Genomic DNA, 23,376 nt, shown 5'->3' with positions numbered 1-23,376 from the left:
AAATTTAACCTTGTGAATCTCAACACCTTCCTGTCAACATCCTTTCTCAATAGAGTCCCAGACTAACTTACTTCAGTCAAAACCTTTCCAACAATCGACATGTCACTCACATAAAACAGCAAAATACTAGCCCACTTGCAACCTATCTCTCTGTCCTCCTCCTTTGGGAACACCACCAACCTCCACGTCTGATTCTTATATAGTACTTCCATCTCCTCCACCATCACACTTGTCCGCCTACTCTTCTCCTAGTCATGCACTGCCTCTTGAAAGGTAGTAAGATCCTTCCTGATAGTAATGGTTGTATAAGACATCAGATCACACCTAGGTGGTGACCTAATAATGCCTCTGAGCCCATTGTGATCATCCTGGTCTCCCGAGCTCGAACTCCCTACATCATAACCAACGTCATCTCTACCTTCAATCTAAAACTCCACCTAAATCACAATCTCCTTTATGTTCCAATTTATACTATGATACCGCAAGTAACCTGAGTTAAAACTCCCTGCACTTCTACCTCGAGTCTCCAACTCCACCTGCATGACATGCTTATTGCTGCTACTGTAGCTTTCTGGCACTCATTTCACTTCATCTACTTGAGTACGTTGTCCCATGGTTTTAACACCTAAAACCATATCTCCACCAATCGCCACCCTATTTGTCATTGAATCACCCAAACTCATCTTTCTTACATACCAGAAAGATGCACTGTATGGATATAACACCAAGTCTAGATCCCACCTTACTAGAAATGTGCAGAGTTGGACCTCCAAAGTTTATTGCATGACCAGTCAAAGCCTCTCTTGTAACTCTCCCTTCTAGTGATTCCTTTGGTGATTGATTAACTGAGAAACACGCCATACTCATCGAATTCACCAAGAAGTCCCTTGTGAACCCTACATACACCATGCCTTGCTCACAAAACTCCTTGAATGCTAACGTACTCAGCAACAACATCTGACCTGAGGAACTCTCTCTCGGTCTGGTACTCCACCTCAGCCACAAGTTACACCTGGCAACTCCAACTTGTGTCGTATGAGATACCCCCAGACCTTTCGTGATAACCTCACGAAATACCTATGTCCAACCCATGATGTTGCCCTCACCGGACCCAAAAAATCCACACAAACGTAGTTAAGAATACCCACCATTTTGTGTGAGGTTACATTACACAAAACAATATTTCCTGACTTAAAACTCTCATTTATAGCTCCACCTACAACTGTGTTACCTTGCAGTGCATAAAGATTTTTTGCTATCCTCTGTCCCTTTATTACCATCAATACGTCACGATTTGCCATCAGTGTTGTAGACTCCTCTCATGCAGTTGTCCCTCGTTTCATGTAACTTTCTCTAGTACATGTGATCCACTCATAATATGAGCGACATCACCAACATAGTAAATCCATCTCCTCACCATGGCACCTATCCACCGACCCTTCTCTCAGTCGTACACTACCTCTTAAAAGGTAATAGGATAGTAATGGATGCATAAGACATTAGATCATACCTGTGCGATGGCCTGATAGTGCCTTTGAGCTCATTGTGATCATGCTAGTCTCTTGAGCTTAAACTCCCTGCATTATAAGCAGTGTCATCTCTACCATGAGTCTATAACTCCAACTGCTTCACAATATCCTTTCTACTCTAGTTTATCCTGTGATACTGCAAGTCTCCTGAGTTAGAACTCCCTGCACTTTTGCCCCGAGTCTCCAACTCCACTTGCACAACATGCTCATTGTCGCTACTGTAGCTTTCTAACACCCATTTATTTTCTTCTACTTGAGTACATTATCCCATGGTTTTAACACCTAAAACCATGTCTCCACCAATCGCCACCCTGTTTGCCGTTGAATCACCCAACTTAAACCCATCTTTCTTATATACCATAAATTTATCAATTGTTGTTATGGCATCGGGATCGTCTTTTACAAGATTTGACATAGTCAAATTTGATGGAATCGAAAACTTCAGTTTATGGCAAAGGAGAGTGAAGGACATTCTTGTGCAATAAGGAATGGCTAAGGCTTTGCTTGATACTCAACCAGAAGGAATGGATGAGGCAACGTGGCTAGATTTGAAAGCAAAGGCAGCGTCAAAAATACGCTTGTGTTTGGCCGACGAAGTTCTCTATCGGGTGATGGAGGAGGATTCTCCAACGACTATTTGGCGAAAGTTAGAAAGTTGGTACATGTCTAAATCCCTTAATAACAAACTTTTTCTTAAGCAGCTTTTATATTAGCTTAAGATGGTAGAAGGATCTAGTCTAGATCAATACATCAGTGTGTTTAATCAAATCATAAGTGATCTTATGAGAGTTGATGTGAAGTTTGATGAGGATGATAAGGCTTTGATGATGTTCAATTCTTTGCCCTCAACTCATACCTATGAAAATCTTGTGACCACTCTTACGTGGAGAAAAGAAACACTTGATTTGAAAGAGGTAACAAGTGCTTCGTTAAATTTTCATTAAAGGTTGAGAATATGTGATGAATAGGAAGGACTTGTGGTAAAGGGTAGTAATGAGCGAGGCGAAGGAAAGTTTAAAAATGGGTCTAATCAGAAATCTCGGAATCAATCCAAGAAGAAGAAGGAAATCTAGTGTTATAAATACGGTAAAAAGGGGCATGTGAAACTAGAGTGTCCAGATTGGAAGAAAGGAAATGCTAATAAGTATGAGGGGATTTCTAAATCTGTGAATGTTGTTCAAGAAGAGCATTCAGCAGATGATGATGTTCTATCAGTTTCAGCAGAGTTGGACAATCTAACAGACTCCTGGATACTTGACTCGGCATATTCTTACCACATGACTCCAAACAAGAAGTGGTTCAACACTTATAAGTTAGTAAATTCTAGATAAGTTTTTATGGGTAATGATGCTTCTTGCAAGATCATTGGCATAGGAAATGTAAAGATAAAAATGTTTGATGGTGCTATAAGGACATTGTGTAATGTAAGACATATACTTGAGTTGAGAAATAGTATAATATCTCTTAGAACTTGGGATTGTAATGGTTTTAATTACAAGTTCAAAGGTGGAGTCTTGACGGTATAGAAAGGTAATTTGATTGTAATGAAAGGGCAGAAACTGGATGGAAATATTTACACGTTGCATGGAACTACCGTTGTAGGTGAAGTTACAATCGTGGATGTGATTAGATAAGACTGTCTTGTGGCATATGCATCTTGGGCATATAGGAGAACATGGCATGAAAGAACTTCACAAGAGAAAATTGTTGAAAGGTTTGAAAACGTGTCAGTTGGAATTTTTTAGGTTTTGTGTTCTTGGAAAATAGAACAAGGAAAAATTCAGATTAGTTACTCATAAGACGAAAGGAATTCTCGACTATGTACATTCAGATGTTTGGGGCCTAGTAAGAGTGGCATCAAAGGGTGGACATGTGTACTATGTGATTTTCATTGATGATTACTCACGGAAGGTTTGGGTTGACTTCATGTGTCACAAATTTAGTACATTTTCCAAGTTTAAGATTTGGAAGGCTGAATTGGAAAACCTGATAGAGAGGAGAATCAAATACTTAAGGTTGGATAATGGGATCAAGTACGCTGATTCTTGGTTTATGGAGTTTTGTGCAGAGCATGGCATCAAGAGACATTTTACAGTTCATCGGACACCTCAATAGAATGGTGTGGAAGAATGGATGAACCAAACTCTTGCTGATAGGGCTTGGAGTCTCAGATTGAATGCAGGGCTACCGAAGAACTTCTAGGTCGAGGTAGGTAGTATGACTTGTTTTTTGGTTAACCAATCACCAAGGGCATCACTAGTGGGTAAAGTGGTGGAAGATATTTGGACAGGAAATGCAGTAGACTACTCCGAATTGAAGGCATTCAGGTGTCCAACCTATGTCCACGTGTCTAGTGAGAAAAGGTCTAAGCTTGACCCAACATCTCCTCATTGCATCTTCTTGGGATATCCAGAGGGTGTGAAGGGGTATAAGTTGTGGGACCCAATAGCAAACAAGGTGGTGATCAATAGAGATGTAGTCTTTGATGAAAAGGCTATGGTGAAGCGTACTCAAGAGTTTGATGAACAGAAATAAGAGCCAAAAAGCTAGGGCAGTGATGAACATATCGTGAGGTGGAGTTAAAAGCTCAAGGTAACGGAAATGATCATGGTCCTATGGTTGCAAGGAGCTCTAGCTTGAAAAGCTAAAAAGTCGATGATATTCCATTAAGAAGATCCAGACGCGCTATTCGGCCTCCGCCAAGGTATGGGTTTGAAAAGTTAGTGTCTTATGCTTTTCTTACTAGTTGCAACGATCCAACCACATTTCAAGAGGTAGTGCACGATCAGGAGAAAGATAGATGGATGGGAGTAATGATTGAGGAAATGGAGTCCTTACGTAAAAATCAAACTTGGGAGTTGGTGGAACTTTCAGATGGGAAGAGACCGATTGGGTGCAAATGGGTGTACAGGATGAAGGAGGCAATATCATAAAAGGAAGGTGAGAAGTTCAAGGCACAGTTGGTGGCAAAAGGATACTCATAAAAGAAGGGGATAGATTATGATGATATTATTTCTCTAATGGTTCGACAGACTTATATCAGAGTTGTGTTGGGGTTGGTATCTCATTTCGATCTTCATTTGAAACAAATGGACATGAAGACAGAATTTCTTCACGGTGACTTGGAGGAACAAATTTACATGGTACAGCCAAAGGGATTCATTGAACCAGGAAAAGAAAATTTTGTTTACAGGTTGAAGAAATATCTTTATAGGCTGAAACAATCTCCAAAGCAATGGTATAAACGATTTAATTCGTACATGATGAAGATTAGCTACAAATGGTGTGAGTATGACTATTGCGTATATGTGAACAAACTTGATAATGGCTCACTTATTTTCTTGTTATTGTATGTCGATGATATGTTGATAGCTGCAAGAGATTTAACTGAGGTGAATCAGTTAATGGACCTATTGTATAAGGAAATTGACATGAAGGATCTTGGTTCAGCTAAGAAAATACTTAGGATGGAGATTCGCCGAGACAGGACTGCAGGGAGATTATGGCTATCTCAGGGCGGTTATGTGAGAAGGTGTTGGAGAGGTATAGCATGGCTAATGCAAGACTGGTGTGTACACCTTTAGTGAATCATTTCAAATTGTCTATTGCAGATTGCCCATGTTCAAATGAGGAAATCCAGGACATGTCAAAGGTCCCCTATGCTAGTGTTGTGGGGGAGTTTAATGTATGCCATGGTATGTATGAGACCAGATTTAGTTCATGCAGTGAGCGTGGTGAGCAAGTTCCTTTCTAATCCACGAAGGTAGCATTGGGAAGCTATAAAATGGATACTCAGATACTTACGGGGTACATCGAGATATGGCATTGTTCGGCAAGCAACATGGTTGTCCTTTAGTTATGGGGTTTGTTGATGCAGATTATGCTGAAGATATGTATGACAGAAGGTCTACAATGGGATATGTGTTTACCATTGTAGGAGGACTAGTATGTTGGAGATCCATGGTATAGTCTCTGGTAGTATTGTCCACGACTGAGGCGGAATATATGGCAGTTACCGAAGTTGCAAAGGAGGCCTTATAGCTTATTGGTTTAGTCAGAGAGATGGGGTTACAGTAAGATGGTGTGGTACTGCATTGTGATAATCAGAGTATCATTTACTTGGCGAAAAATCAAATATACCATGCTAGGACCAAGCACATTGATGTGAGGTTCTAGAGGGTTCGGGAATTGATTGCTTCGAGTGTATTTGAGAAAGTTCACACATCTGATAATGCAATAGATATTTTGACCGAATCAGTTAGTTCAGAGAAGTTCAAGCATTGCTTGGACTTACTTCATGTCTCCAAGTGATAGAAGGGAGACATACCCAACCAAGCATTTTTAAGTTCAAAGTGAAAGCAGTTCATGTTTTTGAGATTCTCCTAAGGGGCATATAATCGCCAAAGTGGAGATTGTTATTTATGGCTCTTATACTTCTGCTTTGAAAAGCTAAGAAGGAAGGAGGAAAAACATGAAAGGGGCAGCACAGCAGGACTCGTCGACGAAGGGCCTATGTTCATCAACGAGGGTACAACAGAGGTTCGTCGAAGAAAGCTCTGAAACTTGTCGACAAATAATTACCGAGAGTAGGAAATTTCAGACTTCTAGCATCATCCACGAGAGCCCTGCATTTGTCGACGAAGGTTCCTTTTGGTCTTGTCGATGAAGCCCCTGTGTTGACGAGAGGCGCCTGAGTTGTGGCAGTTTTCTGAAATTTTGAAATTTTGAATGCTCTATATATGTCATCTAGGCATATTTTGAGAGAGAGAGAGAGAGAGAGAGAGAGAGAGAGAGAGAGAGAGAGAGAGAGAGAGAGAGAGAGTGATCATTATTGAAGTGTATTGTGTATATTGTGATTTTCATAATGAAATTTGTGTGCCTTTTGCTTCCGTGGATGTAGGCTTTGCCGAACCATATAAATCTTTGTGTTGCTATACTTATTGGTTGTGTTATTTATTTCTTATTGTTTATTCCACTGTGCAATTTCGTTATAAAATCCATATCACAACACTCTAGTTTGCTTTGGTTGCTTTTTTCTATTGTTCAATGGTCTTAACTCAAGTTGCTTGTTTGAGCTTCCTTTTCTACAATAAATTTCATTTACCTTTTAAAAAAATTATTGGTTGCAATTCTATTATTTGAAAGTAAACTATATAATTAATTACATAACAATATTTAATATAAACATTTCTATTGAAATATGTAGCAACTACATAAATATGAGTGTACCAAATGATTTGATTTGATTATGCAAACTAATTAATATGCCTGCACGCACACACATAAATAATCATGTAATTGGTTCAATTTATATAGTTTTGTAATTTTGTAGGCACAAAATTATAATATTGGCTATAGTTGTCATTAAAATTAAACTGCATAATAATTCGAAGATATATGTACATAATTTTTTAATTATATATGGACAGCTTAGTTACCATAATTATGTATGCATATAATTGATTTGGTTTGGTTTAGAAATGTACATAATTGTATACATGCACATATAATTATAATATTAACTTTTAGTTAATTATATATGAAAAAAAATTACCTAATTTTAGTTGATTGAGATTATATACATTTTTTTAGATCATGCGATTGGCTTTCACATGATTATTAAAATTAATATTTGCTAGAAAATCTCTTATCAAAAGTATGAATGATTAATATACAAATAAACAATTCCTACAAGGAAAAACTATATTTTATGCTAGTTCTTTTGTGACAAATTTCATAATGACAAAAATAACTTTGCGTTTATAATAACATTCATTTTGTATTAGACTTCATTATAACCTTTCATTTTCCAAAAAAAAAAAAAATTTCTTTTCCCAATAATAGCATTCGTTATTGTATTATTTCAACTTCCATACCCTTTTATTTTCCTAATAGATTTTTTTTTCCTATAATAACATTCATTTTGTATTAATTTCAATTGTCATACCCCTTGATTTTCCTAATAATTTTTTTTTTTTTTTTGCATATAATAACAGTTATGTATTCGATCTCAACCACAATACCTTTTTGTCTTTCCAATAGCATCTTTTTTCTCACCTTAGTATTGAGTCCTTAAGCTCCCTTACAAATGTCATTATCTTTTCGTTTTCTCTGTTTCTCGTTGTATAACTTGTTGAGATTTCATATAAATCCAAACCCAATTCCCGATGCACAACATAACTATGCACTATTCATTTTCCTCCTCTCTCTCTCTCTCTCTCTCTCATCTTGAGTTATACTTTGCTCTATCTCGTCATGCTTGTGAGAAACTCAACATTATCTCCATGCTCTAAATGGTTGTCTTCATAGGCTTATAAGTGTTTTATATATATTTTTTTTATTTTGTTATGATACTTAGTTTAACATAATTAGGCTACTCAAAGAGCTACCCGCCAATGGAAGGTTTTGGTGCATTTTGCCCATGGCAAAGCAAGTTCAATATGAAGATATTGTAATGACTCTTGATCCAATAGCATCTACATATAATGCTAAATTGAACCAAAATGACCCTGATCTTATATAGAACAAAATGAATTGGTAAGATTGTAGTAGGATCGCAATAGAATAGGTGAGTTTGATAAATTCATGATAGAATCATGATCAGATCATAAGATCCTAACCATCATATAGTGTGTGTGTATGTTTGTGTGTATGTGTTAGTGTGTGTATTTTATAAGTATATATGAAATCTTTACTAAATTACTTATAGGCTTGATTTTGCTTTTAACAATTTATACATGAAATGGATAGCAAAACAATTTTGTTTATTTTATATTAGCAAAATTATGGCTCAAAATTTTATTTTTTGGTTCATTGATGATTATTAGGATTTGCAAACCTTAAATATTAAAAATCAAAGAGACTAGAAAGTGAAAATTGTATTTTTCATATCACAGTTAGCTTTTTTTTTTTTGCCCTATTTTTTATATTTAAAAATATGCCGATATTAAGAAGCAAGATGCTAGATTTTAGGTGCAAATAGATTTTGCTTGGTCTGATCAAACTAGAGTTGTCCTTTTGGAGAGGGTGATTTCCCACTCTCAATTCATATTGCGTCTGATTTAAAGACTTTTGTTCTATTTAGAAATATGGTTATTGAACCTCATACAAGCTAAATTTGATATTGTTGAATTGGCATTTTACTCAACTAGTTTCTTGAAAGTGAGCGGTGAGGATAAAATACGATGTCATTGCTCATCTAATTTCAATTGTGAGAGACATTTATCACATGCACTTTTTGAAAATTATTGATTCGCATGATATCACTATTGAGCTTATAATATAGAAAATTAATCCACTAATTTTTAAAATTATATTTTTGAAATATTAAAAATATTTTATTTGTTATTATTGTTTCAAAAGAAAATAGGACACTCGGACGAAGTATTGGATTACAGCAAGCTAGGTTGAGATTGATCAAGCATAGACCAAAGGTTAGACTGTAGCAAAGTTTAAGTTATCACCTAAACTAATTCAATGGTTTTTTTTTTGCTAAGATATTGAAATTATTTTATACTAATTAAGTATCAAATAATGATTTTGAGTCTAACTCTAGTAAGGTATTGTTCATTTTGATCCACTAACCTTATGAGTTTATCTTATAAACGGCATCTCACACAATTATAATCCAAACAATCCTTATAAATCTAATATATCTCCTTAATACACATCTAGTGTTGGATCATGACACATTAATTTAAAAATTGAGCCTTAAAATTCTCGAACTCTTTTATCCCCAATTTTAGAAAAGTGAGCTAGTATGCTTCTTCACTAGTCAGCAATATTCACATAATCCATTGAACTAGCAGTTCTAAGATGTTTGAGCTCCCTTTTTAGAAGAAGACATAATTGTTTCAAGGCTAAAATTTCTTATTTTTTTTATATTTTTTAAGGCTAAGAGTTAATTTTCCACCACCATAACTTTTTTAAAAGATATTTAAAAAAAAAAAAGATGATGAAAAAGAATTCATTGATATTATTTTTAAATTGTTTCTCTCGCTCGCCTTCCCCTCTCCTTCTAGTTGTTAAAAGAAAAAATTATCTTTGGTTGTTTGATAAAAAAAATTCTAAGATGTCAAAATATTTAAAATGAGAAAAATGGGCATGTATTTTTAGAAAATATAAGTAATGCATTCAAAATTTTGTAATATTTTAAAAAATTAAGGACAACAATGGATTAGGATAATTTATTGAAGAAAAAGTTAACTTTTAATTTTTAAAAATTTCTAATTTGTTGTTCTTTTAAATTCTCCCCAAAAAATAATTAAAAGTTTAGAAAAGTTATTTACCAAATATATTAAACTCAACATTTACTTTTAAAAAGAAAAAATTGAGATGAAAAAAAAAGAAGAAGAGCCAAACTCACCTTTGGTACTAGCAACTAATAATACCTTCTCTCTCGCATGCTATGCATGCAGGCATTTTTAAAGTGCTATTTAGAGATTATAAATTTGTAAGGGCAATTTGCTACAAAGAATCTATACTGGATTTTGGTAAGCTTGCATCCACGAAGGATCTGTACTAAATAAGTGCCATATACATCAAGTGATTTTCACAGTGAGATCACTCCCAAGAGAGGAGAGATCCAAATGGATAAAGTGTACCTCTATGTTGAAGGTTTCGGGTTTTGAGTTTCAATCCCAGGAATATAAATAGGAGATAGATTACTTCCCGTTGTGTAGCCCAAGTCTCAAGCCTGTGCCATGAGATCTGTTCTACAGTCCCTCAACCTGTATTGATATAGGATGCTGGTTTTACCATTGGAAGGGAATTTCTTTTTTAAGTTACAGGATGAGATCACAACCTAGGATGAGGGTGGTTCGAACACACGACCTTGAGGGACTACAAAGGCTTGACAGGAAGTTTCAAGGCATAGTAACCATCGATAGTTAGAAGATTACCAGAGCTAACATTACAATAAGAAGAAATGGCTGAAATGTTTATCAGTTGAGCAATCACGAACAAAACAGATTGCTTGGCAAAAGGAAAATTAGAGGCTGAACTAGAAGTTCATCTTGAACTAGTGATCATTAATCTAATCCTGGCTAGAATAAATTAAACATGAAAACAGTATATGCCTGGCTTCAATTGCACTCAAATCCAAAAGAGCTGAGAGAATGAAAACAATAACTGCTGCCTAGCAAATAATTCTACAACTAGCAGAAGGGAAACAAAAAAATCCCATCAGTCAAAAATGAATCCTCCACAATCTCTTTTACATTTATGCTTTCTAATGTGTAAGAATAATTCTATTCTTCCAAAATGGTATGATGGAATAAATTTTTTTTAAATATATATATTAATAATAAACAGGAACAGTACCTAAAAAGCCAAAATTTTCCACTTCTGACTCTACACCAATGCGATAAGGGCTTGAAAATTCCAATGATCGCATTAAATAATTCACTGTCTAGAAGCAGCACATATCAACTTGTGTTGCAGCCTTGAAGATGTCGGTGGCTCTGATTTACATATCGTTCCCATAGAGGCTTATACCTGCCAAAGGCCAACTTCAGCCATGGCTTCATGTTCCCATTAAAGTGAATAACTGCTGCACTCTCAATCAAACGGTTGTCAATGTTCATATCATAACCCAATCCTAGCACATGCCATCTCCGATCAAGGGGCTCTGTTAGTCCATAAAAAGTTAGAAGCCCTGGAGGAAGGGTGCCCAGCTTCCACAGAGTGTGATCAGCATTCTGCTCCTGCCAGTAATGATACCTTGCTGTCACATTTGCTTTCTTCCATGTAATTAAATCAAAAATGTTCATACCAAATGCCCATCCACAAGCTTGTGGATCAAATTTTGAGCTGATGATTGGGTTCGAGAAATTGAGGTACTTGTAATAACGATGAAATGCCTCAAGGCAAGTTTCTACCGCTCCATTCACATTTCCATGCAAATCCAGTGAAAAAAGAGAGGTCAGATCCTTTTGGACAACAACATCATCATCAAGAAAAACAACCTTCTCCAGCTGCGGATAAATCTCTGGGATGTAAAAACGCAGGTGATTCAACAAAGATAGATACTTTGGGTTCTGTAACTTGGGCTCAGTTTTCAAATCCACACCCCCTTCAAAATAGTAAGCTCTTGAATCTGCTTCAATGAGCTGTTTCACAACAGGAGCATAAGAAGCATTTAACCAAGAAAATTCTTCAATGTTCTGCACTTCTATGGTGGACCCTTTGAAGTCATTACTAAGAAACCAAGCTTGCATAGCTCCATAGTTGACTCCATTTGTGACAATGTGGAAGACCAACTGCTTTGGATGGTCAGCATTGGAGATTGTAGAGTTGACAACTACAGAGACGGCTAGTAAGTTATCTGAAAATATACAGAAATGGTAAAGGTTGTTGTCTACAAGTCTGGGAGAGTTTCTCTTTTCATCAGCAAGTTCTTGCAGGGGCAACTTCTTAAGCCAATCAGCTGTAAGTTGAACATTTAGGCAGTTAAGGCTCTTGGGTACTGCTTCGGCAGCCAATTGGCCAAACACCGTGCTTTGAATTGTTGCTGCATTTGCACGCTCTTCAAGTGCTTGAATATGAGATTTCATCGTCATGATTGTGGTTGCAATGTCATAGTGGGCATCTTGTGCCTTAAAGATAAGGGACGATAGGCTTTTAATAATTGGCTCTGCTTCCTCTAGTGTGATGGGCTCTTCCCTCATGGCAGCTCTTGAAAGCAAAAGCTGGCAACTTCTGATATTCAAGCTCAGCTCCCAAGCAAGCTGAAGGTTGTTATGCTCTTTAGCAATAATGACATAGGCCTTGGCAAGTGTCATTTGATCTGCTAACTGCCTTGCAAATGAGGTAGCACTTAATATTTCTTCAGTAAAGTTCAAACCATCATGATAAACCTCTTCATTCCTTATGGTTCTCTCCTGAGAAAGCAAGGAATGCCAAGTCAGTCCTCTGAAAAGTAATTTAAAACCCAGCAGAAAAATGATTTACAGAGTATGTCAAAATAATGAACTAAAGTTTGCACAATGCAGAAGCAGGTATATACAGAGTGGATCAAGATTCAAGACTAAAGGCAAATAAAATTGACATTTAGAAAGCTATTTCCCACAAACAATGCATTGAAATGTTTCAGTATTGCATTCAGAACACTGCAGGAAGGAAGAGGGAGCCAACCCTGCTATTTGGCTAAAATTTATGTCAGGCATGTTAGCAAAGGCGGGCCATAAGAATTCACTGCTTGCATAACTCAATTGAAAAGCAAATAGGAAATTTAAGCACCATTTGACAAGTCAAGAAAGTGTGTATTAGTTTAGGAAATTAACTGGCTTTTGGTTTCAAATTCAAACGGAATTGCAGGCACATGAGTGTGTGCCCTCACACACACAAATTCACACTCGCTATGTACCGTGTTTGAAAACTGGGATTTGGACCCTTGGATTTTGAAATTGTATAGATTAGAGCAAGATTCAATTCAAAGTTGTATTGAATATTTTCCAAATCAACACAATGCCAAATTCAAGACCCCGAGCTTGTGTTCTGCCATGAAATTAAACTTTGGTGTGACACAGAACTCAGGAAACGTTGCATTAGCTTCGGGAATGGGAACTAGCTCTTGGATTTCCAATTAAAATAAATAGAACTGCACACATGCATGAGTGTTTGCATGCAGATAACACATGTGCACACACAACATATACAAATTATATGTTTTTTTTTTAATAATGAGTCATAAAATCCTAATTTTTTTTTCTAAAAAATGGAATTCAGTCTAATTTTGAAATTGGGACCTTTAAAGGTACCAATGTAGGTTTATGGTGGTAAAATAGTAAAATGCAGTTGTCAAGATAGAATTGACATAAGAAACAAAATTTTCAAGTAATCCTTTTGCACTGTATAAAAGAAGAAGCTACCCACATTCAAGGTCGGCGTATGATGCTCCAACTGAATGACTCATGAGTCATGAGGCCCAAGTTATGAAGCAGACCGCAAGCAAAATTCCTTTCTTATCTTGGTGATATTCAACTGGACCCATAAACATCTTTCTTTTTCCGGAAGACTTCAACTAATCAAAGCTGTACTGTTAAGCAATGAGAATTTTTGGGGCTCTGCCTTGTTTTTGCCTTCATCTGTTGTAAGAGATATTGAAAGCAAATTCAAATCTTTCCACTGGAATGGAAATGAATGGAATTCTAACGAGTGAAAAATGGGTTGGCCCCAGATCTGCAAGTCTATTCATAAATGGGGTTTGGTTTTAAGGCTCTTTTCAGAATGGAATGAAATTACATCTCACAAACTCCTGTGATATATCTGCACTTCCTCTCCTCTCCTTTGGATAAGGTGGACTCTTGCTTGCAACTTGCAAGTCGAAGAATAAGACAATCTGGTCAATTAAACCTCCTCCAAACTGCTCTTGGACTTGGAAGAGAATTTTTAAGGTTAGAGATGGGTCCTACGGTTTTTTTAAGCATACAGTAGGGAGTGGCAGGAAAACATATTTGTTCTATGATAACAGGACTTCATTGAGCCCACTGGCAGTGACTGGGGTCCAAACTTACCTGCTGATCTTGGTTATCTCAAAATGCAAGTGTCTATCAGCCATTATTCATTATGGTGAGTGGAAAAACCAAGTTGACAATCCTCCAGAATAACGGAGCTTATAGGCAGGATTGATTTCCAGCCTGACCCTGCTTCAGAAGACTCAATACTCTGGATTCTAAGTAAATTTGGAAATGTTCTTTCAAATATTGCCTGGGATCAATTTAGAAGCAAGGCTGCACCTGTTGTTTGGCACACTGCTATCTGGTTTAAATAGAATGCCCGCAGACAGGCATCCATCTGCTGGCTGTACATTCTCAGTAGGCTGGAACCTTGGACAGGATTCCAAAATGGAGCAATTCATTAAATCTTTGTTGTCTTTTCTTTAATGACACCACTAAGAGCAGGAACCATCTCTTCTTTAAATGCAATTTCTCCAAAGAAGTTCTCCAAAGATTTTATTATTCTTTCAACATCAAAAAGACATTCTCAGATTGGGAGATCTAATCTCAGTTGGATTTCTTCACTCAACAATTCCCATCCTGCAATCATCATAAAGCTGGTGTGGGCAGCTTCTATTTACCACCTATGGAAAGCAAGAAGCCCTGCAATTTTTGAGAGCTCTCGCACCAATTATAGACAGAATCTTGACTTGCATATTGCAGGATATCAGAGGCAGACTTACAGATTGATTTGAATTAGATGGATTTTTGTTTTGCATCTTTTGGTCTATCTTTATGCTGGTTCCCAGGCCAGTAGCTCCATTTGCATCCGATTTTTTCCCCAGTGCTAATATATTCTCTTACCTCCTTAAAAAATGAGGTTGTGGAGATAGAAAGCACATAAGAAACCAAACTTTCAAGTAATCCTTTTGCATGTTATAAATGAAAAAACTACCCGCATTTAGATTCAGTTTATGATATCCTGAATGACTCATAAGCACCAAATTATGAAGCAGGTGGCGAACTAAGTTCCAATCTTGCTTAAAAAATCCAAGAAGTTCATATTCTGGTAAATATTGCTTCACACTTGGTTCTCCATTATGGCAATATCCTATCCCTCATAGCGAACTTTATGTCTCCATCTCTATATCTACCATTAGGCCCTAGTCAAGACTTTCCACAGACTATACACTTTATTAGCCCTTTATCCAACCAAAACAGAAGTTCTCTAAACCCACCCACACATATAAGCATGTTTGTTGCTATATCATTACCTATAATCACTATACCTGAAAATTTGGAAACAGCCTTTAGATTCTATCCAGAGCAAAAGTCAAAAGAACCCCATAAAAATATCTTACCATTTTGAGGAATAAAGGAGAAAATCGAAAGACTTGCCCATCAAAAAACTAATAACCTCAACAGGAGAAAAAAAGACTGAATTCAACAGCCATGTAAAAAACATAGAATACATATCAACCATCTTGAAAGAAACCCTTTGGCCCAAATATTATTCTTATGAGCAATGCTATGTGCTCCGTCCTCATTTAGCTGCTAGGATCTACATGGTCAAACTCCAAGATCCTAATCCTAATGCAAAGAAAGAAAAAAAAATTGAATTCCACTAGATGATATTTTAAGTATAATCAAATCTAAGATATTGGTAAAAAAAGGGCTCGTCGGTGGCTGGAGTTCTCATGTCATAAAAAAAAGAAAAAAATCTACGATATTGGTCTTATATGCCTATTAAAATGATAAAGACACACACATATTCTACGACCCTTAATTGAAGAGAATTACAATACGGTATTGAATTTGAGGACCACTTTAGCTCTCTTTTAAAAATACATCGACCCTTCCTAATTAAACATCCATACCAAAAGGAACATGCACCTAGTAAGCCTTATAAAGCCAATAGTAAAATGCCTGGTGAAGAGAATCAACAAGTCAGAACATGTCGTTCAGTTTGATGATGAATCAATATGCTTGAACTGGGTGTTCAAATTATAGAGGTAACTAATAAATTACTGTTTATTAAATTAATGTTTGGAAAGTGAAAAAATTATTTTCAGTAAATCAATTGAAAACCAGTGAACAACAATATGAAAAATTTAAGAGAAAATAACTGGAGGTGGTGGTAGAGACAGTAGAGATGGGAAGAATTTGTAACTGCAACAATGGCGTGGTAGCTGTTAAAGCTTGATATACATGTTGGCTCACAACCTAACAGCTTAAGCTTTTAAGTAAAGTGGTATTCTAACATCATATCAAAGCTGGTTACCAGAAGGTCATGGGTTCTAGTCTTGTTGCTCCATGATTATTGTGCGGTGTTTAAAAAATTATTTATCCCCTGTTATGGGTATTACTTTTAAGGTAATTAAGAAACAATAGTCCTAAAAATGTAGGACAGATTGCCTTTATATATTAGCAAAAATAAGAGCGTACAATTGGTCTCCAGGGAAACAATACCTAATCCATTCTATTATAGACAAAGTGGCAGTTTACACTTCCAATAGCCATCGCAGAGTCTCCCACAGGAATAATTTAAATAAGGCTCTAAATATTGGTTTCAGAAAAATTACATTCAAATAGATTCCTTATTTTTAAACAAAAAGGTTTAAGCAGCATTAAAATTTAGAATAAAATTTAATGAAAACAAGCTAGAGCACTAATAAGTACTTCAAAATATCCATGTGAAACAAAAGATATATATAAAAGAAAAATAAAATAAAACCACACCCAAAGAGCATCCAAAAGGACTCAAAATGCAAAGATACAATCATCGACGATATTTAATAGCAGCCATGGGTTGTTTTAAACATGCAGCAGACATTAATCACCAATTGCACATGATAGACTGTTTTCCTATTTCATTTTTTTATTTTTTTATTCTTTTAAAAAAAGTTGAGGGATGATGAGAGAGTTGCAACGAGGACTCTTACACACTTACACACAGTATACAGGGACTTCAAAATTTTCAACAATACTTTGTCTTTCCTAAAATTCCTACAATGATTAAATCTCTAATTCCATGACTCTCAATAGATAAAATGGGACAAATGAATGATTAATTCAAAAAAAAAATTAAAACAATAAAATTTGTAACATTAGTTAATGATGCAGCAGTCATCAATCAACAATTGCACATGATCGACTGTTTTCCTATTTCATTTTTTTTATTTTTTTATTCTTTTGAAAAAATTGAGGGGTGATGACGAAGTTGCAATGAGGACCCTTACACACTTACAGTATACGAGGACTTCAAAATTTTCAACAATACTCCATCTTCCCTAAAATTCCTACAATGATTAAAACTCTCATTCCATGACTCAATAGATAAAATGGGACAAATGAGTGATTAATTAAAAAAAAAATTAAAACAATAAAATTTGTAACATCAATTAATGATGCAAGGAAACCAAAACTACATGCATATTAATGCTAACAGTTCATAAAAAATGTCCAGAGCCTTCCTTTGTAGGTTAAATGCATTCTTGTCATATCTACTCTACACAACAAACAATAGAAAAGATGATGATCCTGATTTCCTGCTTGCATTTGCAAGCTTCAAGCACTGCCACCAAAAGGTTTAGAATAGGGTTTTTCTTTTTAGAAAAATAAATACGATTTAACTCACGAGAAGATTGTTCTAATTCCAAGCTAGGGAGAACAATAAAATATGATGAATAGAATATACGTGAAGGCCTAGATTTTTTTTTTTTTATAATTTCTACATAGTGTCTCTTACCTATTAAACTAGTGACCATAGAAATTTCAGAAAATCATCCCAAAGCTTTGGGCTTGTTAGCATACTATATGCTTTGTCATATCTAGCTTCTGGCTGAGATTGTCCTCCACTAAAGAGAATGAATAAATACTTTCTACACTTTCTACCACACACAGACACACTTACCATAAAACATGGATGCACCTACATATTCATACAGGACAAGAAAACCATAATTTCAATTTTATGTCCCAGTGTTCCGCTTATGTGTTAATGTATTTTTAGATACATTCAATCCATGTGGGGTGCCGCCATATGAATTAGCCTGAGGCAAAATAGTTTGCAGAGTGTTTGCCAGACTATTGGAAAACACCCCAATTACTCATATTAAGTCTTATCCCCATAGTGTCCAATCAACATCATTAAATCCATATTGTTATGATCGAAGAGGCTAGTGAAAGTTAAGCTGGGGAAGAAACAGCAACCCTGGGACACAAAATTTTATAACATATTTTTCCTACATGCTAGACAAATGGTGTTCATAAATTCATGGCTCCAAAAAAAAAAAACAGATTAAAGAAAATTATAATGCACACATGCACATACATGCAAGAGTGTACACATTTGTGCCTCTGTGTCTGTATAAGTCACACACACACACATTTACTAGTTTCCCTACATGCTAGACAAATGGAGAAAAATGGAGTTCATAGTTTCATGACCGCAAAGAAAATATCAACAAAGTTATAATGCACACATGCACATACATGAGAGTGTGTGCACATTTGTGCCCGTGTGTCTGTATAAATCACCCACATGTGCAAATAAATATATATATACATATATGGACATTATATAAAAAGAGAACATTTTGCTCACGCAAGCAAACATTTTTCTATCTGCAACTGAACCATTGGAGTAGCATAATCATTTTTCATTTGTAATACTTACAAATCAACAGATTAGCATCACAAAAACGACTGCAATACCAAATTGAAGCTTGCATACCAAAGTGCCAGTCCAAATATCAAATTCAAACTTAGGCAGTCTAGAATCACAATATACAAAAGTAGAAATGAACAAGAGAGATGATTCGAACGACAAAATATAAAATCAAAAGTCCAACAACAATTCAAACAATATTAGTTTAAAACATATGAGCTTCCCTCGACAAGATTTGATGGGTCTCAACGAAACAAGTGCCCATTTTTATTAATTTGTGGACAAATTTACTAGTATAACAAATTACTAACCAGGCAACGTAAGAAAAAAAGAAAAAACGAAACGAGAATAGCCTTTGGGTCTGCTCCGCTCTTACCAATATGGGCTGTTCGACCCGATCTTCATGTTGATTATGATGAACAACGAACAAAATCAATCCAGCAACAGAGAATAACCCAAGAAGCGCCCAGATCCAATTCGAAAACCTCCGTCGAACCGGGCGCCGGTAGTCGGCCGCCCGTCGCCGCATCTTTCACAGATTCCTTCCGCAATTCACCACCAAGTCAAGAATTCACAACGACCCACTACTCATTTTGGATCAAGAAAATGTTAAAGCTTCGGGTTCCTCAACATCTTACATTCTCTCGATTCCTTGATTCACAAAGTCCTGATGTCAACATAAACTCTCGCCCCTTCTCACCTCTGAATCCAGAAACGAACAGAGCTAAGAGAATCGCGTTCTTAGCTGAAGTGGGAGGGGAAGATATGGGAAAAAGTGGGAGCGATACAATTTGCGGCTTCGACAAGTAAAGGAGAGTAAAGTGAATCACCGAAGGTATTTCGAAGGGCAGCAGCTCGCCATGTAAATGACAGCTTTAGGAAGCAAAAGAGGCCAGGAAAATCTTAAAAGGAGGGTTCTTCTTCTTCGAGGCTTGGGGGCTAGTCTTGCAGAGGTGATGACCAGCACATGACAGCATGTGCCAATAGGCCCAATGCCTCGGATACAGAAGACACTACTGCTCTGTAGTTACATGCATATGCATACAAACTTCAGGGTAAATTTCTTGCATTGAACAGACAAAGATTGAGTTGTGTAAGCTGTGCTGTGTGACCTTTAAGATTAATCCACCTCAAATGTTTGGGATAAAATAGGCAATTTTTTATTACTCTTTTTATTTTTACATTTCGAACTTACCATTTCCATAACTTTTGATTTCTTTAAATCATATTACAAATCCATGTATAGTTTATGTATTTCGACTGAAATAATGTTGCAAGGAAATACCAAATTTTATTCAAATTTTCAAAAATCCATTATATAACTTTACCGGGCCATAACTCATATTCAAAAGGATTATTCACTTTATAATGCATTAAGAAGTATTGAGTTTTATACATGGAGGGTTAAGGGGTATGAAAAGATATTGCTTAGTTTGAAGGTTAATAGCATAAATACTATGGTTAACTATTTTTGAAAATTACTTACATAAGGTGGAAGAAAAATCTAGGCATGTTGTGCAATAAAACGCGGAATGATCGTGCAGCAATTATGATAAACAATACGGAAACACACACAAATAATGAAAGCAATAAACAACACAAGGATTAACGTGGTTCGGCATAATGCCTACGTCCACAGGAACAAGCGGCGGTTGAAATTCACTATCCATCAAAAACAAGGTTACAACATTGTATTTATACTAATCCTAAACATACAGCGGTATTAGAAAATCCCTCAAATACCCCTGTATCATTCTGCGAAGGATTTGCTTCCGCATCCCCAACCTATTGATCTTCCCAATTTAAATTTCAAAAACAATGCCGAACAAAATCGGTCGATGGTTTTTCTTCAGACTAGCTGCCTTGTTTTCTTCAACCCGCTTTCTCTATATATGTGTTCCACTCGATATGAGTCACATATTACAACAATCTTCGCCTTGGCGAATATTCACCCCTTAGGAGAAAATAAAACATACCAGAGCTCCACCTGGGGCAATAGGTTGGGACGCCTCCCATCTAGAATTTGGATATGTTAATTATGTCACGGCTTGCCCATTTTCACATTTTTTTTTTTTTTTAAACGTAGCATCAATACCACATTCCAGCTCAGCAGGTCACCATCCATCTGGACCCGTGGGTACCAAGGATATAACAAAACATACAGCAGAAGCCTACGCAGCAGAAATTATAAAATCATATACATCTCATCATAATGTGCATAACATATACCAGAGTACTACAAACATCATCTCTCAATATATACATCCCAAAAATAAAATCTAGGGACCATTCTCACAAAAACCTAACTGTCCCTACCAAAAACTTGCCCTTCCAAAGAGGGCAAACACTGCTTTAGATCCGCGGGGCTTTTCCCGTTCTCCTATCAGGGGCTCATGAAAAATGTATAAGATTTAGGGGTGAGACATCTCTTAGTAAGGGAAATAAACTAATACTAGTGTGTGGCAACATGAGTATACCGTGTTCTACATATATCATACATATCATATCCAGTACTATTTATCAAATCTGGGAAAAACATAAGTATATCAAAAACATGGCAGAACATACTGCATTTCATAAACATTTCTCATCTCATATCATAATAATAACATAAAAACATCCCTGGTAGGTTAGCTGACTGTTGTCATGTATTACCCCCACATGACTGGGTTGTGTGGCCTGAAGGCGGGACCTAACAATGGTTGGCCGACCACTACCAAGTCAATAGTCTAGTCTGTAGGTTCGATGGGTCTACCCAGACTGGTCTATACACCAGGGGTGATAACAGCACACTTCTTGAAAATAACAACATCGACCATCCAATCTCACACCACTCCGTACAGCGGCGTTAACATAGATATCATGATCACGAAGACCATGGACACAAAGCAATGGTACCGTGCAAGTGCTAGCCTAAACCAAGCCAATCAGGTTATGATATCATATACATATACTGAAACCGCGATACATAGATATCTCATATCATTTATTTTCACTTCAATCATATCATTTCACATATATACGTGTATCATGAAAATCATCGGCCCGTACGCCGGTATTACACATTTTATCATAGCTCGGCCCATACGCCAGCTACACATAGCACAGCCCGTATGTTGGCAAATCATTATCACATAGCGCGGCCCGTACACCGGCAAATCACATCACATAACACAACCCGTATGCCGGCAAATCTCATCCACATAGCCCGGCTCGTACGCCGGCAAATCACATCACATAGCATGGCCCGTACGCCGGCAAATCACATAAAATCTCGGTCCGTACGCCGGTTTTCCATCTTAAAAATCTGTATCATCCACATTCCCAGAAAATAGTATTTCACAACATTTTTACTCATGTCACACAACAGATTTTCCACATATTCAACATACGATCATTTTCACAGTATTTTGCAAATATAAAACATATATATATATATATATATATATATAAACATATACATTTTCCATAAATCAAATGATAAATATATATATATATATAAGCATATTCTCAAAACATAAACTAGCTTAATTTATCCCCTTACCCGATTCCTGAACAGTCCCTAAGAAAATCCTCCCCGCACCCACAGGGTTCCTAACTCAACACCTTGAAAATGAAAAAACACAGAATTAAACTCTAGTATTTCAATGTGTATAACATTTCTTTTAACTATCATTAAGTCTAATTCGGCTTAAAAGTCTTAACTCTACTCAGGGATGATTCCCAACGTTCCCAATTAATACCCCTGGAAATGGAAACTTATAGTATTAAACTTTAATATTTTCATGCGTAAAACACTTTTCTCAATTGTCAAAACTCCAAATATGGCTTAAAAAGCCTTACCTCAATTCTGGGATGATTTCCAACTAGCTTTCACCAACGATCCGCTCCGGCAGATTTGAAGAGAACTTCCCCAAGAGCGTCATGGTGACTTTAGATTGTCGATCCGGCGTAAAAATAGCCCAAAAACGAAGAGAGAGAGAGAGAGAGAGAGAGAGAGAGAGAGAGAGCCGAATGGGAGAGAGAGAGAGAGAGAGAGAGAGAGAGAGAGTGTGTGTGTTAGCTTCTTTAAGAAGCTTAAACCCGGATTTTTGTATATATAAAACAGGGGATTTTGTCGATGAGCCCGTTCTTCGTCGACGAGTCCTTCACAAATTTCGTCGACGAGACCCTGCATTCGTCGACAAAATTCAGGCTGCCTCAGAACCCCTCTCGGTATTGTCTCATCGACGAAGCCCTGTGTTCGTTGACGAATTCTCTTAAGCCTTCGTCAACGAAATCCTGTGTTCGTCTACAAAGCTTGGCAGCTTCCCATCTTTCCCAACTTCCATTTCCCCTTTTCTTTTAATGTTTAAAGACCATTTTAAATTTAGGTCATTACAAATTAAGTCCAAGCAGTGATTGAGCTTGTTTGGTAATAGACTTTGTCAACATGTGTGCTGTATTCTCAGAAGTGTGAACTTTCTTAATCAATAGTTCATCAAAAGAAACTAATTCCCTGATCCTATAAGCCACAAGGCTTCATTGGCAACCTCATCCACGACTATATAATATGACTCGGTAGTAGATAGTGCAATTAGAGATTGAACCATGGACCTTCAATAAATTGGTCCCCCCACAAGAGTGAATACATACCATTTGGTGGACCTCTAGTCATCCAAGTCTTATGCATAGTTTGCATCCACATATCCACTACTGAATGAACATCATGTTGTCTGCCAAAAATGATGTCATAGTTTGT

At 36.5% G+C, this 23,376-nt stretch overlaps 1 protein-coding gene across 1 annotated transcript; it reads right to left on the bottom strand.

The window, feature by feature from the left end:
- Positions 1–10,638: 10,638 nt before the first annotated feature.
- LOC131146840 (hexosyltransferase GAUT11-like) lies at positions 10,639–19,642 on the bottom strand. Its single transcript, XM_058096644.1, has 2 exons — positions 19,012–19,642; positions 10,639–12,409 (listed from the first exon to the last, which is right to left on the bottom strand). The coding sequence occupies exons 1-2, from the start codon at positions 19,162–19,164 to the stop codon at positions 10,955–10,957; spliced, it is 1,608 nt and encodes a 535-aa protein (XP_057952627.1). The 5' UTR covers positions 19,165–19,642; the 3' UTR covers positions 10,639–10,954.
- Between the last annotated feature and the right edge of the window lie 3,734 nt (positions 19,643–23,376).

This window comes from Malania oleifera, chromosome 13 (assembly GCF_029873635.1).
Source record: "Malania oleifera isolate guangnan ecotype guangnan chromosome 13, ASM2987363v1, whole genome shotgun sequence".
Classification (NCBI taxonomy): Eukaryota; Viridiplantae; Streptophyta; class Magnoliopsida; order Santalales; family Ximeniaceae; genus Malania; species Malania oleifera.
Note: the sequence above shows the minus strand (reverse complement) of the source record. Positions and strands in the feature narration are given on the sequence as shown.